Source organism: Phymastichus coffea, unplaced genomic scaffold (assembly GCF_024137745.1).
Source record: "Phymastichus coffea isolate CEN01 unplaced genomic scaffold, Cenicafe_Pcof_1.1 PCOF00176, whole genome shotgun sequence".
Taxonomy (NCBI): Eukaryota; Metazoa; Arthropoda; class Insecta; order Hymenoptera; family Eulophidae; genus Phymastichus; species Phymastichus coffea.
Genome location: NW_026706987.1, coordinates 201,612 through 217,332, shown reverse-complemented (window position 1 = coordinate 217,332; position 15,721 = coordinate 201,612). Strand labels below are relative to the sequence as shown.

Here is a 15,721-nt window from a genome sequence, read left to right as displayed (position 1 = left end):
TTTTGATTTTTTGTATAATCAAAACCCTCATCCGGTGACTAAGATTGAAAAGCTGTTTCACAATCATTGCTCTGATTTCTCTCGCCCTCTATTATATTGTACGATCAAAACGAAATTGAACTTTTCTTTCATCTTACCTTGCAATCTGGAAAGAAATCATTTAATGGTGAGACATGTACAGTTTTAACTACTTTTCACACGTTGAAACTTTTCGAAAAATAGTAATATTTAGAAAAGAATTTTATAACTTCCTGTATCTTTTGACTGTTTTATTCATTGGCCACGGTGGGTAAACATGCTGTAACATATGTGACAAAGGTGGATCCGTCGGTCTCGTAGGAACATTATTGACCGAGCCCACTCTTCCTGCAGATTCGTCATCTATCTCCTTTGTAAAATCCTTATATTCTTCACTGCCACTTTTTTCATCTACGTAATCATGTATATGTTCTCTATGATGGTTTCTACGACGCTTCTTGTAATGTCTCTGACTGTTATTGTTTAAAAATAAGTTGTATATGTCTCTTTCGTATTCAGATGGAATAGCCGGCCACCGGACTAATACCACAGATGTGTTAAAGTCATAAATTACAAAATTTTCAAATTGATACGTCCAATGGTCTGGGCTTGAGTAATAATGCGAAACGTGTCTTTTTATATGCCTTTTTCTATAATTTTTCTTAATTCCAAAATTTTCAAGAAACGTTGAAAACTCATGTTCCATTTTAATTTCTTTTCTCTCTTCATCATTTTTAAATAAATTATCTATTCCCCTCAACAAACTTTGAAGTTTGTTCTGAGTTTTACGTAAAAAATTTGCCATATTTTCGTTCAATCTTTCGCCATTATTATTCTCTCTTGAATCGCTACTACACTTTAGCCTTGTCACAGCAATAAAGCAGTCTAGTTGTTTGCAAAATTCACTTCCCAAAGTAGGACAAATCACATACCTCCCATTCAGAATCAAAATGCATTCTTCTTCGTGCAATGCCTTCAGATTATCGTTAAGTTGGCCCGATGAATTTTCTGGCAAGGAATTCAACCGCGACCTTTCGTGACTCTTCTTCGCTGGTACTGCTCTTTTGATGTTCCAAGGCGAAGTAATTTGTGTTCGCCATCCTCTTTTGCTTGAGACACTACTGCAAGGAATTTCAAGCGTTTCGTTTTATAAGAGGTGTTTTCTTAGTAAGAAGATTTATTCTAATAAGCGAGAAGTTTTGATTACTGCTTTTTAAAGTTTTTGTTATGCTCGGCCATATTTTAATTTTTGGCGTGATTCAAATTTATATCATCACTATTCATTATTTATTGAATGAAGCAGTGTTTTATTTTTTTTTATTATGTTAAATTTAATTTGGAATAAGTTTATATTGCATAATTAAAGCTGGAATTTATCGGATCTTAAAAATCCAATAACAGATATATAAAAAACCTAAACCGAAAGCAATAATAATTTCAATTGTCACATTTAAACTATGAAAAATCAATGCGATATCCAAGGCTTCAATGGATCCTATTCAAGCCAATAAAACTTGAATAGAACGCGTGATAAAAACGTTTGCCTCGCAAGGAAAATGACATTCCTTCATCGCGAAGCTTTACAAGCAAGCACAAACTATAAATCATCCGAGTAACTCATTTACACATACCGAGAATGCGCGCGCGTATGTGTGCGTAAGCGCGAACCGTGAAAGATATGAAATTCCAGCTCAACATTATTTTTTTACCTCCTCTCAAGCAGCAACAGTAGTTGTAATAGTAATTGCACGATTCGACCAACTCGCATATTGATCTTCTCTAGCTCTGCAGGTGCGCCATACGACTTTATTTCTTTCGCTGCTTGCGCGATTCGTATATCGCGTACCTATTGTTCGAGCTTGTTATCGGTAATTAGTCATTAGAGTTGAGAAAAATTTCTTGAGATTTGACATAGGTATACCTTCAGTATTAATCGCTTTTCCATTAGACGTAGGAGATGTGTTACAAGTTATTGTAGAGCAATGAATACTTAAGCATTTATTAATTAATTTTCTTTGTATTTATTCCAAGGTAGCTATTAAAAAAAACTACAGGAAACAACATTTCATCTACTTTTATTATTACTTAATTAAAGTTTTTTTATAATAAGAGGAAACTAGCAAGTATTATAATTAACCATTTAAATTGTGCTTTTTATTTAAGAATGAAATATTATAATTAGTTTATTTAAAATGCATATCAATATTTTACTTCATTTATGATATCTAAAATCTGTATAGAATCTCAATTTCTAATTAATTAGTAATATTTCAATAAATAAATATGTCATTTATTTTATTTTAATATTTAATATCGCCTGAATTTATAGTCATTCAATCAAACCTTGATGATAGTAAATGAAATGTATAATAAGTAAATAGAATCAGCATATCTATATCAGGTTGGAAACGAGTTATTTAAATTTCAGCGATAGCTATGTATTTGTGTAGACGTGTACGTACTTGGAGGCGCTGGTGCATATGGACTTATGAATAAAATTATGTCAACCAAACTAACTTAGATTTTGACGAAAATCGCTTTGCAAGTGAATTTAGACTGAACCATTTGCATTCTGCTGCGAGCTAGCGTGTGTGAGAGGCAAAACTTTGTAAACCTGCATATACACATGTGCACTTGTAGCGCCAGCTGCACCAAGCCGTTTAGGGTTTTCAAAGATCAATAACCAATTTCTCAACTAGTGCAAGGTTATTAGGCTTTCAAATAGTGCCTTTACCAAAAGCAAACCAAAAAAACCGTTAGCGTTGCAAAGCGACATTAAATCAAATTAGCGTTTTATTATATGTATAAAAATGAATAATATACAACTATTTCCATAATTATGTTATTTTATTTATAGAAAAGAAAAACGTAAACCTTATCAAACAGTTTTCAGGCTATCTACTGTACAGTATCGTAGCTTCTTTTCATTAAAGATGATCTTACTTCTAATAGACGCTTTAAATACAGATCTATATGTTCTCACGTTTTTTCACATGACTCATCTTTTCATTTATAAATTAACATGTATGACATAAATATACATGCTATTGCCAAACTCACTCATGCAGCGCTTTTCGTTCGCATGTTCAAGTGAACAAAAAGGTTATCGCAAGTTAATTTGAGAAACAAAAAAGAAATATACATCTTGATAACACACTGTTTTAGGAAAGCAAAATATTTACTTATCGTATAAGTGTGTACAAACTGATTTTTTTCTTCGAAGTAAAATGCAAATCAATCGAAAAAACGCATGGCAGTTTTGTATTGTACACAAAATGAACTGAATTGTATAATAAGCATGTAAAAATGGTTAGTAATATAAATTTTCTTGTAAATATCGAAAAAATATTAATTTGTACTATTTTTATTAAAAAAAAAGTGAACATATCTGATTTGTAATAAAATTTTTATGATTTACATTGAAAGTAATTATGATTATCAAAGCGAATAACATTCGATATCAACAAAAAGGAATAAGAGTTTCGGTTTATAATGATTAGTTAGTATTTTCTAAAATCATCATTGTCATTATTGATTTTAATTATATAATATATAAATACAACAATCAAGTCATTCTAAATAAACTGTCTATTCTTGATTTGAATTTGTTTTTTCTTATTGAAGATTTCATAATCAATATGCGAAAAGCATAGATAAATTAGTTTAGAAAGTCCGAACATCGTTTAACCTTGAATAAATTAATATTCAAAAAGTATCAGTTCAAAATTGTGTTTTGATATTAAATAGTGAAGTATCAATATTAAATGTATGGAACAGCATCATAAACAACAACTTTTACATAGAACAACTTAAATTTTAGAGATTTTAGGAAAGATTCGAAAGTGATAATATATCTGCCATGTTCGAGGATTCTGACATTTCTTTGACATTACTGTCAATGCAAAAGAAAATTGACAAGCAGGTTCTGTAGCTAATAGATTTCCATCAAGTTAATACACTTTTATAAATAAAATATTGAACTTGATCTCTATAATCTTACTGAACTTTGTGTAATTGATAATACATTATAAATTTATAAATAACAAATAACATATAGTCATTTATTAATAATTTTCAAAGAAAACTAGTAGAAAATTGAACATAATTAATCTCATAAAGGTACAAATATATCTTCTAAATGATAAATAAATAAAAAAAATCGTTCAATAAAAAATAATATTTACAACAAATCCATGTAAAAGAATCTAAAAGCCACAGTTTGCAATGCCACATACGTCAGTAGAAAATAATGTAAATAGAACATACAAATTTGATCGGCAGATAACGTTTAGAGAACAGGTTGATACCAAACGATTCTTCCACTGAGACAACCGGAAACTAGAAGACAGTGAGTTGGTGAAAATTTAGTGCTAACAACGATATCCTTGTGACTATAACTTGAAGCTATCTCAACCAGTTGAGACGATTGATTATACGAAGGAACGCAGTCTGATAATTCTTGGCACTGATTTGAAAAGCCGAGTAATCTCACGCCTTTGCCGAATGGTGAACAAATCAATCTACCATCCGACGAAAAGCAAAGTTCCTTGATGTAGCCTGACCCTACGTTTGGCTCTTCAATGTAATGCGTGAGTCTCGGTACGTTTTGATAGATCTTGTGATTCCTTGGTATTGCGTACATTGTTTGCGTACCAGTCCGTGTTGACTGAGGTGGTGGGCGATCATTGCCGAGTATAACAACCTGCAAAGACAATCGAATATCTAGTATAAGTCTATCACTAAGCTATATATTAATTAAAATATATTTACCGTATGTGAACGTGGAATATTAACACCTTCCACATGATCAGCATTTTGCGCAGACCACTGTTGTTGTCCTGGTTCATTTGGAAAATCTCGTTCTCTTTCACGTCGTAGTCTAGCTTCTCGAATGGCAACCAGTGCCTCCCATACATCGTTACTATTCACGTGAAGTTCCACGTTGTCGTTCTCTACATTGTTGAAACGTACTCGGTAATTATAAGCGTAAGTTCTTCGAGCTGTTGGATAAAAAAATTGTCATCAGTTTATGAAATAATTCGAAATTACACCGTAATAAAAAAACTTACGATTACTACGATTTGGTTCTTCACGAGCGTCTTCATTATCATCAACTGTATCATCGTTGGCATAACCATCGACAGACCTAACATCGCCAGGCATCTCAACGTAAACTCCAAAATCGGCAGCTCTCGACCTACTATTCTCATCATTGCTTCTCGTTGAAGGTCTCCGCCTGTCTGGCTGTTCATGGCAATTTCCATTTAACGACGGCCTGTTTGAATGATCAACATTACTAGAATTGAAGGAACCTGATGGTGCATCTGCACGAGTGATTTCAGCACGATTTGTATTATCAATCACGAATGATGAGGTGATTCCTGAACGCGATGGTTGATGTGGCTGGTCTTGTTCTACCGTCTCCACATTAAAATCACCAAACTGTGATACTAATGGCGGTGGAATTGCATCGTCGCCATACTTTTGAAGAAACTTCTGGTTTGCAATATTTCGTTTGTTCTCTAATGTTTCTTTTGCGTTACGCAGCTGAATGTCATGGACACAGGTCCACTGAAAATGATTATTTTCAATATATTTTCTTTATCATAATTGTTTTATTGTTTTTTGATTAACGTTGCTCTATTTATGCTCCATCAGTGCTAATCAGCGACGGAGGCTTGCAATGTGTTTGAGAACAAAGCACATGAAACTTTTTTCAGTGGTGCTTGTATCAATCAGCAGGGACTGGGAATCGAACCTGGGCCTACCGGGTGCGAGTCCGTCGCCCTACCGACCTAGCCATTGCAGGCCCCAGTCTTTATCATAATAAAAAGTAATCATTCCAGTAGTTGTCGTTTCTACCTCTGATTTTTCCTGAGCACTAACATTTCTAGAAAGAGCACACCATCCATGAGGATGCACTTGCAAGCTTGATATAACTTCTGCATCATCATTTTGAGGAAAATCAGTTACAAATTCAACTCGATTGTTACTTCTTGAACTGTAAAATAAATGAGTAAAGCTAGCAGCTGCTGGAATCGTTGTCTGTGACAGCTGCATCAATCTATACATATTTGGCTGTAACCAAAAAATTGTATTGATTTCTACTACTTTAAAAAAATGCAAAATTAGAAAATGTATTTTAAAAATACAATTTTACCTTGAATCCAGACAACTCATCACTTAAAGTTCTAAGATTAAGATCATGAATGATTATAATGTAACCTGAAGTTGTACATATTAACATTTTTGTGGCATCAGGACTTAACTTTGTCCTCATTAAACCATTCGTATGAAAAATTCTATTTGATACGCAACTATTTTCTGTAAAGCTGTAGCAAATTCAAAATTTAACTATTTTGTATAAATATAAAGAAAAATTTTGAAAACTAAGCTCACTTATCAATTTCCCAAGTATATATAACACCGTCAAATCCACTGCTTACAAGTAGCCTATCCTTATGACTAAATTCAATATTCTTCACCCAGTTTGAGTGACCTTGCAATACTCTTATTTGGCATTTGAGATTTCTTGCATCCCACAGAGCTACTGTACTATCATCAGAGCATGTAGCAAACATTCGAGAATCAATAAATCTAAAACATAAAAAATAATTATAAATATTTTTTTAATATCTGATATTCTATCTGTGACATATGTTCACCTTGCTCCATTAACACAATCTTGATGAGCATCTGGAATAGTGTGAACCAATTTTCTTGTGAGAGGATCAAACATTAAGATGCTTTTCTTTTCACAAGCTGCTACCACCATTGCTCTAAGGATTTTCAAACAATAATTAAAATCTCATTTTATGCTTAAATTAATGTCAAATCTTCATTATATTACAAGTAGGATTAATTTACCCATCTGGAGAATACTCTAAATTGAAAATAGCACCTTGTGGGGCACCTTGTGGGCCATCATCTGGCTCACTGATATCCCACGATGTAATGGGTTTTACAGATGAATATAATGTTTTATGAAAGTGATCAACATGTCCCATAGGTAAACGTATACCAAGTTCTCGTTGTCGCAAATAGGTATTATTGAAAATTTTATGTTGATTGGCTCCAAATTTTATTTTAGGCATTTTATCTTACTTATTATATCAACTAATAAAATATATAAAAATTAACACCAATGGCACTGGAACTCTAACCAAGAGCCGAAGAATAACCTTAACTATAAATGATCCATTTTAAAATGCCTTGTAATATTACTGATTACATGGTTTTTGTAATCATTATTAACCTTGGTATCGAAAATAATAACAAAACTTTAGTGAGGTATTGAATAAAATATTTAGTTACTATATATTGAGGTTAAGTGTCAAGCTATCTTGCTGTAATGTTTTGATTTTGTAATTACGTCGTAAAAGACGCCGATAGAATTATTGAAGGAATTTCAGTAGTCAAAGTGAAATCGTCGCAGAAAACGAATGATCGTTTAGGTTTTCATAAAGTCTTTAATAGTTGTTTTTATATTTAAAAAAAGGTAACACGATATAATCACTCACGGCCATATTCAACTACTGATTTTGACATCCCTCTCGATATAGTATATACTTCCATTAGAGATATTGCCTATATACTTGCACTGTGCATACTTATAAACACAAAAAGGACAGTATGAAAATTTGAATTTAAAAATGTTTTTTTGCAGCTTTATGAACAAAAATTTTAAATACACAAAGTTATTAAAACTTACTTTTTACAAAATATCATTTTAATTATCTCCATTATTCAAATTTGAGAGTTTATACATTCAGTTATACTTATACACAACGTTTACACTTTATTTTTTAATAAAAAATATTTAGATAGCTATGCTATTAATTAATACTTTACGATAGAACATTGATTTGATATTTAATTTACTATCAATGTATAAACATTTCTTTCCCAACTGTGCTACATGCCAACGACGCTTTTAATTACTACTGCAGATTTCTCTTCGATTATTTCAAAACAATCTTTGATACAAAAAAAAGTCATCTCAATAAAACAATTACTCCCAAATAAATAAAATTTTTAATTTGGCTCTAACTGAGCTACGTAATATTGGCGCTAATATATATGCTGTGTATACTACTCTACCTGAACATTCATTCACAAACCACAAAGATCAAAATTCAAATAATTACTGACAATTGAGCATCGATGACACCAAACAAGGTTAGATTAGGAGCTTAATTTAACAAGTTGTGCCTCCAGAACTTACCAAACAAAAACCATTTCACGCTATCGACGTTTAATCCTTGAAAATAATTTGGATTTTGAACTTCGCGGGTCGTGAATTAATGTCCGGACAATAATATGCATTGTATACCTTGTGATCTTATCGTAGCCAATCAGCTACGAGCATTCAAGCAATGAGCACTGCTTTAACCTCAAAAAAAGGAGAAAGAGGATACGCCGGCGAGTCTCGCACCTAAAGTGGCACGGAAGAGAGAGAGAGAGAGAGAGAGAGAGAGAGAAAGAGAAAGAGAAAGAGAGAGAGAGAGACAGACAGACAGACAGACAGACAGATAGACAGACACACAGCAGACAGACAGAGAGAGACAGAAAGAGGCAGAGCGAGAGAGAGAGAGAGAGAGAGGGAAATCGTCGAGGTTCAGTGGTCCAGAGTGCAACACAGTACTCTCAGTAGTGGTAGTGTAGCGTTTATGAAGGGTACACACACGTAAAGAATTTAGTGCATCGCCGCAGACTACATACAGTTGCTTCGTTGGTCTGTCCCATACATTCACACATATAGTTTTTACTTTTTAATACGTATTACGAGAAACCAGTCATATTATATATAGTCTCGCAGAAAAATCATATTGCACGTAGTGTGCGTGCTTTCTCTCGTGTTTCGTGGTATTCTCATTTTGAACGCTTCGCGCACGGCGTTCATTACATCTTCATTTGCTTATCCTCTGTAGAAAAATTGATATCAAAGATCGTATGCTAAAAAGTAGTACTTTAAATATATATACATAAATACACGCGGCGTTGTCGTGCGTGTGCGTTACCAAAGATATCCTTGATCTTTCTGAGGAAATACGCATAAGTTAAAAACATTTCACTGTACATACCAAACGCGAAGAGAGAACGAGAGAGACAGAGAGAAGAGAAAAAAACCAAGCGCGGCGTCCTTCGCGTCGTCTCTTTGTTGCGAAGTATATTCTCTCTTTCACTCGTTCATTTGGCGTAATTAGTCGAATGCTCGTCACCGGCAAGGGACTCTGAAAATTCACGCTTGAGGCAAAAAGGTATACCATACCTTTTTTGTTTAGGTTAACGAAAAGTACCATATAACTTTCCTCGACTCTAAACAAGATAGGCTTTGCTTCACGTGGGCGTGTGATTGAAAATGTTCTCATGCTTATCATTATTTTTCGAGCATGAATTCTAACTCTTTGCTTTTGCTGCATGCTTGTTAAATTCTCTTTTACTCACGCTTGAGTCTTAATTTGAGAATCCCGACTGTTTCTCGGGTTACTTTGTCAGCATTCTGTTACCGCCATTGTTGAAAACGTTTAACGTATTACGTTTTTCTTATATTCTAATAATTGTCACCGCGAAATGTTATTTTTTTTCGTTTGAATAATTAAATTCCAATAATAAATAAAAGATGGTTTATAATTAATCTGTAATCGGTAACATTTTCAACCTTGTTTGTTTGGCATAGCTGTGTATGGCCTCTGTGCTTTCATTTTCTGCCATTGACTTTCATGGCATCTAAAAGATTTGACAGAGAACTCTTGCTCTAACAATAGTATAAACTTGGCAAAGCATAAGACTCTATTACTTCTAATTCAAGTATCTATGCAATTACAAATTTTTTTTAGAAAAGATCATAAACAACACGCTCACTTTCTGAAGTTTCTAACAAACGGTATAAAAATATCTAAAGAACAATCTCATTTAGAAGATTAAAAAAGTATATATAACAGCTTAAGATACACGCTAACCATGGGTAAACCATCAAAGAACTCTGGGGGCGATGAGAGAATATATGATCGGAGATATAGAGCATCAAGCAATTCAAAAGCTTCAACTGAAAAACAGGGGGAAGCAGAAAGTCCAAACAGGTTTGTCATCTTCATTTGTCAAAGAGTCCATAAAGAAGTATCTACAGTTTCTGAAGTACTTTGTTTTTTGTTTTCTTTACTTGTTAAAATAAATTGATTTGAGAATGTAGCTTGGTAATATTGAAATATGTTTCTCAATTATACACAATTTGAAAGAAACTGTTGATGATATTCATAGATTATTTTATTTTTGGAATTGGTTGTTATGTATAGTCAATATACAAGAAGATCAACAGCAAACATCAAAGTGTAATCATAATCTTTATTCTGCATGTTGCTAAAAAGTACAAAGGAAAAAAATAAAAACTAAGATTTTTATTAAATTTGTGATATTTTTCAAAAAGTACTTTGTAATTTAAAAAAATATATAGTTAAAAATTATTATTGGTTAAAGCATGAGTCATACTTTGAAAACATGGGAGTTTAGTTTTTTTTCTCTAATATATGTGTAATCAATCATTGCCTCTCATCACCTCCAGCATTCTGGCTTGCAGGGCTTCTCATTCATTTTTCTTATCATTGTATTCTTTGTATTAATCATTATTTTAATCTATTTGTATTTCAGATCAAAGCAAGCTAGTGCTGTCTTGAAGCTAAATGCAGGTGTAATAAAAATTAAGGTAAATTAAGGTTTGCTTGTTCTATAATAATTTTTAATGAAAGTATACAACTTTCATTAAATTATAAAATATGAATCTTTTTTTAAATTACTTTAACACTACTCTTTTCATATTTTGATATATTTATTCTGTAGTTGATGTTCAAAAATATCATAATTAACCTGTATGTTATTATTTATTAACAGAGTAAGTTTTATTGTAAAACTGATATTTTTCAGAATATATGAAAAAGTTACATCTAAATGGACTTGAATAATAATTTTATGCAACTGAAATATCTAAAAATTGTTTATTCTGAACTTTATTCTTTAATGTCATTAATCAATAAAACATTATATAATGTATTAATAATTTCAAGATTTTTGAAAAACAACTTGAGAAGTCTAATTATATCAAGATATTTGCTTTTTTATTTATAATATTTACATGTTTATCATTTAAATTTATTACAATATGACACAGCAATTGTAATGTGAACAAATTTATTTTATAATTTTAAATTAGAAAAAGAAAAAATGTTCATTGTTCATGATCAGAAACCATTGAAATGCAAGTATCAAATAAAATTAAATGTTGTAGAGCAAATTACGAAGTCCAGTGAAGAGTGGGTTGGGCAACCCAACGAACCGTATAAATAGGTCCAGTATAGTCAGTGAGGACAAAGGAATCAAAAAAAGTGGTGTAGTTGTAAAAGATAAAAGTCAGATTTCTAAAATGAAACAGCAGACCGAAAATTTGGAGAAAAAAGACAAGAAAATTGATAGCACTGAACCTTCTGTACAGGTTATTGAAAATATGAAACCAATTATTGATGAAGTTATTGATAATTCATTGAATAAATATGAAAATGGTGTAAATGGTCAAGAAACTTCCAACGGAAATGGTGCAGAAAGTGTTGATATTAATGAAAAAGAAGAGGACTTCAATCTTCAATTCGAAATAGAAGAAAATGGTAAACATGAAGAAAATAAAATAAAAAATGTTTCGGATAATGTTGAACAAGAGAACAGAGAAAAAACTAAAGAGACTGTTGATGACGTTAAAGTTATTAAAGACGATTCACCATCTGATACAAATAGTTGCTCTGTAGATGTAGTAGAATCTACTACTTCTGATCCATCTGAGTCCATTGAGTCAATTAAACTAAATGAAGATGAGGATAAAAATATTGAAAGTCAAGATCTGAATGAAGATGAAAATACTGACTCAACTAAAAAATTAAAAGATATTCAAATTAAACTACATGATTGTTTGAAAGATCAAAAGGTTTGTGTTATAGTCTATTTTTTTGAAAAATAAGATAATTACCATTTTTTTCCTTATTAATGTGAATATTATTTTCAGAATGAAGAAGAGAATGATGCTGACCAGAGTGCATCCGAATATCGCCACAAAGAAGATACATTTGGAAAGACTTTGAGGACTCTGTCTGGAAGAAAATCAATAGGAAGACATATAACAATTCAGGATAGGCAGCCATCGCCAAATAGTAGTTTATTTGTTAACACGTCAAGTATTTCCGTTTCAGAAGATGGAAATGCTATGTACAAGCCCTTGTATCAACGTACTGCTCTGTCGGAGTTGCCTTCTAGCAATAATGGTACACCATTGGACAAAAAGCGAAAACTCATAGAAGAAGCCATATCTTCACCAAAAAAATCAAGGATTGAAGGAAGTAATCTATTAAACTCCTCTTTTGAATTCTTAAAATATCCATTCTCACGGAAAGCTGTTGAAGTTTCAACACCTTACAATTTTGGAGAAGTGGAAAAGACAAATATAAGCTCAAGTAAAGAAGTCAAAGCTGATGATGAATCAGGAGCCGGTCGACGGTGGTGTCTCATTATGTAAAAAAAAAGATTAGTTTGATGAAAGTATAAGGTAAGTAATAAATATAAATTTTTCAAATTATTACTAAATATCTTTACAATTCAACTTGTTTCGTAAATCGTTTAAAAAATTAATTTGATGGGTTTTTGCCATATGCAAAAATAATGGTTTTATATTAATTAGTATAAAACTATTCGTTTTTGTATTTACTATATCAAATTTATGAAAAAGAGAACAGTTTTGTAATTGAAAATATTTTGTTTCAGCTCTCGATTCTCGAAGATATATCATCTATTCTGTAAAATCTCCGGTATAAACAGAACAATCATCATTGAGATTCAACATACAATTAGCAGTTGGACCAGTATAAACCTAACCCAATTGCCAATTGCTAAATAGGTAGTAATATATTTAAAGCAAGACTCGAGGTATAATACCATGCTTAATTGACTTAAAAACGTATAGTTTTCAATTAATTTTCAGAAATGTTTAATATCTTTGTCAAAAGTTAATCTATGTAACTTTCAGTTTTGGTTTTTGATTATCAATTTAATTTTCGAAAACAAGCGTAAACTATTTTTGTATATCCAACAGTGTACTACTATTATTGTTGAAAATATCTGTGTAATTGTAATACATACACACATGAATTATAATTGTTTATAGGATTTTATTTCATGATTATAGGAAACACTTCGTTTACGTTTGTTTTACCGTATATCTTAATAAAAAATTTTATTTTAAGATTTCATGATTGTACAAGCAAAGATCCGTACCTAATTCATATAGGTATACTTATGACAAAAGTTCCGCCTTAAAATTTATTGTATATTAATGATAAAATATTATGACTTTTGCAATATTGTGTTAATTTTGTATTGTATACATTTAGAACTTGTAGAAATATCAAAATGTGTTTTTATGAGCTTTATAAATCAATAACATTAATAACTCGTATAAACGTAATGTTCCGTATAAAGTCTTGTGAACTGCACTATGTAACCATAACATTAATAATGAATCATCAGACATTTTTTTCATCAATAAACAAGAGTAGTTTATGATGTAATTGGCATCATATATAGAATTATTTTATTATTTTGTTGGTTTTATCGTCAGTGTTATCCTGTTTGACTTAATTAATAGAAACTTTACATTGTAAAAAGAGAAATGAATAATGTTTTTCACTTGTACAATCATTGAGTAATAGCGTCATGTAACTTTGCATTTCGAAATTTTGCACGAAGCAAAACATTACTTCACAACAATTGTATGGCGAAATATATTTTAATGTAATTTTTTAGCATTACTACCAATTTTGCAGTCACTTAAGCTTAGGTTTAAGTTATTGAGGCACTGCAGAATGTGAAAAACCTCAAGTGAAATATAAAAAAGACTGTATCGTTTATATGTCTATGTAAAATTGCTGTTGATTCACTTATAAATAAATTCGACTTATTCATTGTCATTTGACTTTTTAAAAAATAAATAATCTTTGAAAAATACAAAATAATGAATTTTATACTCGACGTCATTACGTATTTTTAAATGCGCAGATGACTGTAAAATGTATCTACATAATGAGAAAGCAAACATTTTATTTAAATAATACCTAACAATTGAGAGTATAAGGATTATGCGTATAGTTAGATTGTATTTTATCAAATTGTAAAATCATTAAATTATGAATGAAATAGAACAAACAGCGAACGAGATTAAATAAAGAAACAAAAATGATTTGTTTTTATAACCTTGTACATCGTCATCCGTTGGTTTGGCAGGTGAAATTTCAATAATGTATAACTCGTACTAGAAAACAAAGGGAATAGTTTGATATATTTTCTTGTGAACGTAACAACACTGATAAATAACGAAAAAAAAGGTGTAGAGAAACAAATATGCGCATTTACCAAAGTTTGCCACGAACAATATGAAATATGAAATATTTTTTTCATAAAAATGATGAATCAACTCTTCAATAGTCTCGAATTTATAATAGCCGAGAATTGAATCGACATAATTTTTATACACGTTAATCAAACTATATTACAAAGTATTAGGCAGAGAATTATTAAGGTATGTACATAGAAAGTATGAAGTTTATAATAAATTCTGAAATAAGTAAAATGCTTTTCATTTTTCTCTCATATAAATCATTTAACTTTAATTTTATTCGTCAATAATTGTTTTCGATTGTTTAAAGTGAGCACTTAACTTAAAACAGCGATAGTGTCATCGACTGGAGCTTCAGTTCTAAAATACCACGCCTGCTTAAGCTCAGATTGTTAGAAGATTGCGATAGGTGACGCTACTATTGCTTCGTACTTTCAAGGTTGTGGTACTTACACTTACACTAGATGAAACATTCAGGACTGGGCAAATCTGGAAGAGGAACTCTCTCCCAGAACAGCCCTGGAAACTTTGATGTATTGAAAATATTTAGATTTCTTTTTATTTTGTTTCGATGTTAATTCATTTAACTTAGAAAGGAAACATTTTAAATGCTACAAAGAAATTAATTGTTTCGACTTCATCCCGACAATAACACAGGTTAGCAAATTTTACATCCAAAACTAGGCTACACGTCTCCGAAGGTTTTTAGCGTGCTGAATCCAAATGCGATGTCAAAATTGCTCTATCACGTCATAATTCCGAGATATTCTAATCTAAACTTCTGAAAAACGCTGTTTTTCCAAAATATCTCGGAATCCTGATACGAAGGAGCAATTTTAAGGCTAAATTCAGATTCGGTGCAGCAAAAACCTTCGGAAACGTATATTTCTATATAGGTGTGAAATAAATGGAAAATTTGTTGATCTGTGTAATATTCTTTTAGTTCCTACTAAATTTTTACAGTTTTCTTCAGTAGAAGAAAACTACATTCTCTAAAAACTACATTACTACATTCACATCACTAATATCAAAATACAAGGAAAATGTTTATAAATGATCTTATTTTATTGCCATATGTATGCACGAAATCAAATGTTACCTTACGATTTGCTAATTTAGAGTCTGACTGTTCATACTATCATTCACATTCCGCACTACGTACCAAAGACGTGTTTACATATTCATATGCATACACTTACACATACCGCATTTCTAACTAAATTCACAGAAAATATTTCTGCAAGTGATTGCGCTAGCAAAGACAAAGCCAAAGAAAAG

At 31.3% G+C, this 15,721-nt stretch overlaps 2 protein-coding genes across 5 annotated transcripts; one reads left to right on the top strand and one right to left on the bottom strand.

Annotated features, from left to right (window-relative positions):
* Positions 1 to 2,366: 2,366 nt before the first annotated feature.
* Positions 2,367 to 7,534, bottom strand: LOC131673404 (DDB1- and CUL4-associated factor 10). The gene is made up of 9 exons (XM_058951363.1): positions 7,274 to 7,534; positions 6,886 to 7,204; positions 6,684 to 6,797; positions 6,418 to 6,615; positions 6,179 to 6,350; positions 5,881 to 6,096; positions 5,088 to 5,589; positions 4,789 to 5,018; positions 2,367 to 4,720 (listed from the first exon to the last, which is right to left on the bottom strand). The coding sequence occupies exons 2-9, from the start codon at positions 7,110 to 7,112 to the stop codon at positions 4,307 to 4,309; spliced, it is 2,073 nt and encodes a 690-aa protein (XP_058807346.1). The 5' UTR covers positions 7,113 to 7,204; positions 7,274 to 7,534; the 3' UTR covers positions 2,367 to 4,306.
* A 1,071-nt stretch (positions 7,535 to 8,605) lies between these two features.
* Positions 8,606 to 14,666, top strand: LOC131673403 (uncharacterized). 4 transcript variants are annotated; one of them, XM_058951359.1, is made up of 6 exons: positions 8,606 to 8,752; positions 9,963 to 10,100; positions 10,666 to 10,720; positions 11,300 to 11,986; positions 12,065 to 12,601; positions 12,817 to 14,666. In XM_058951359.1, exons 2-5 carry the CDS (start codon positions 9,982 to 9,984, stop codon positions 12,569 to 12,571), a joined length of 1,368 nt encoding a protein of 455 aa, XP_058807342.1. In that variant the 5' UTR covers positions 8,606 to 8,752; positions 9,963 to 9,981; the 3' UTR covers positions 12,572 to 12,601; positions 12,817 to 14,666. The 4 variants fall into 4 exon arrangements, with proteins under 4 accessions (XP_058807342.1, XP_058807344.1, XP_058807343.1 ...); XM_058951361.1 differs by having other exon boundaries at positions 8,665 to 8,752; positions 9,858 to 10,100; XM_058951360.1 differs by lacking the exon at positions 8,606 to 8,752 and adding an exon at positions 8,775 to 9,278.
* The last annotated feature ends 1,055 nt before the right edge of the window (positions 14,667 to 15,721 follow it).

Coding starts and splice junctions, on each gene's coding strand:
- LOC131673404 (XM_058951363.1), bottom strand. CDS start 7,112: ATGCCTAAAATAAAATTTGGAGCCAATCAACATAAAATTTTCAATAAT. Junction 6,616..6,683: donor GATTGTGTTAATGGAGCAAG/GTGAACATATGT, acceptor TTTATGTTTTAG/ATTTATTGATTCTCGAATGT. Junction 6,097..6,178: donor ATGAGTTGTCTGGATTCAAG/GTAAAATTGTAT, acceptor TTTTGGTTACAG/CCAAATATGTATAGATTGAT.
- LOC131673403 (XM_058951359.1), top strand. CDS start 9,982: ATGGGTAAACCATCAAAGAACTCTGGGGGCGATGAGAGAATATATGAT. Junction 10,101..10,665: donor GAAGCAGAAAGTCCAAACAG/GTTTGTCATCTT, acceptor TTTGTATTTCAG/ATCAAAGCAAGCTAGTGCTG. Junction 10,721..11,299: donor CAGGTGTAATAAAAATTAAG/GTAAATTAAGGT, acceptor TAAATGTTGTAG/AGCAAATTACGAAGTCCAGT.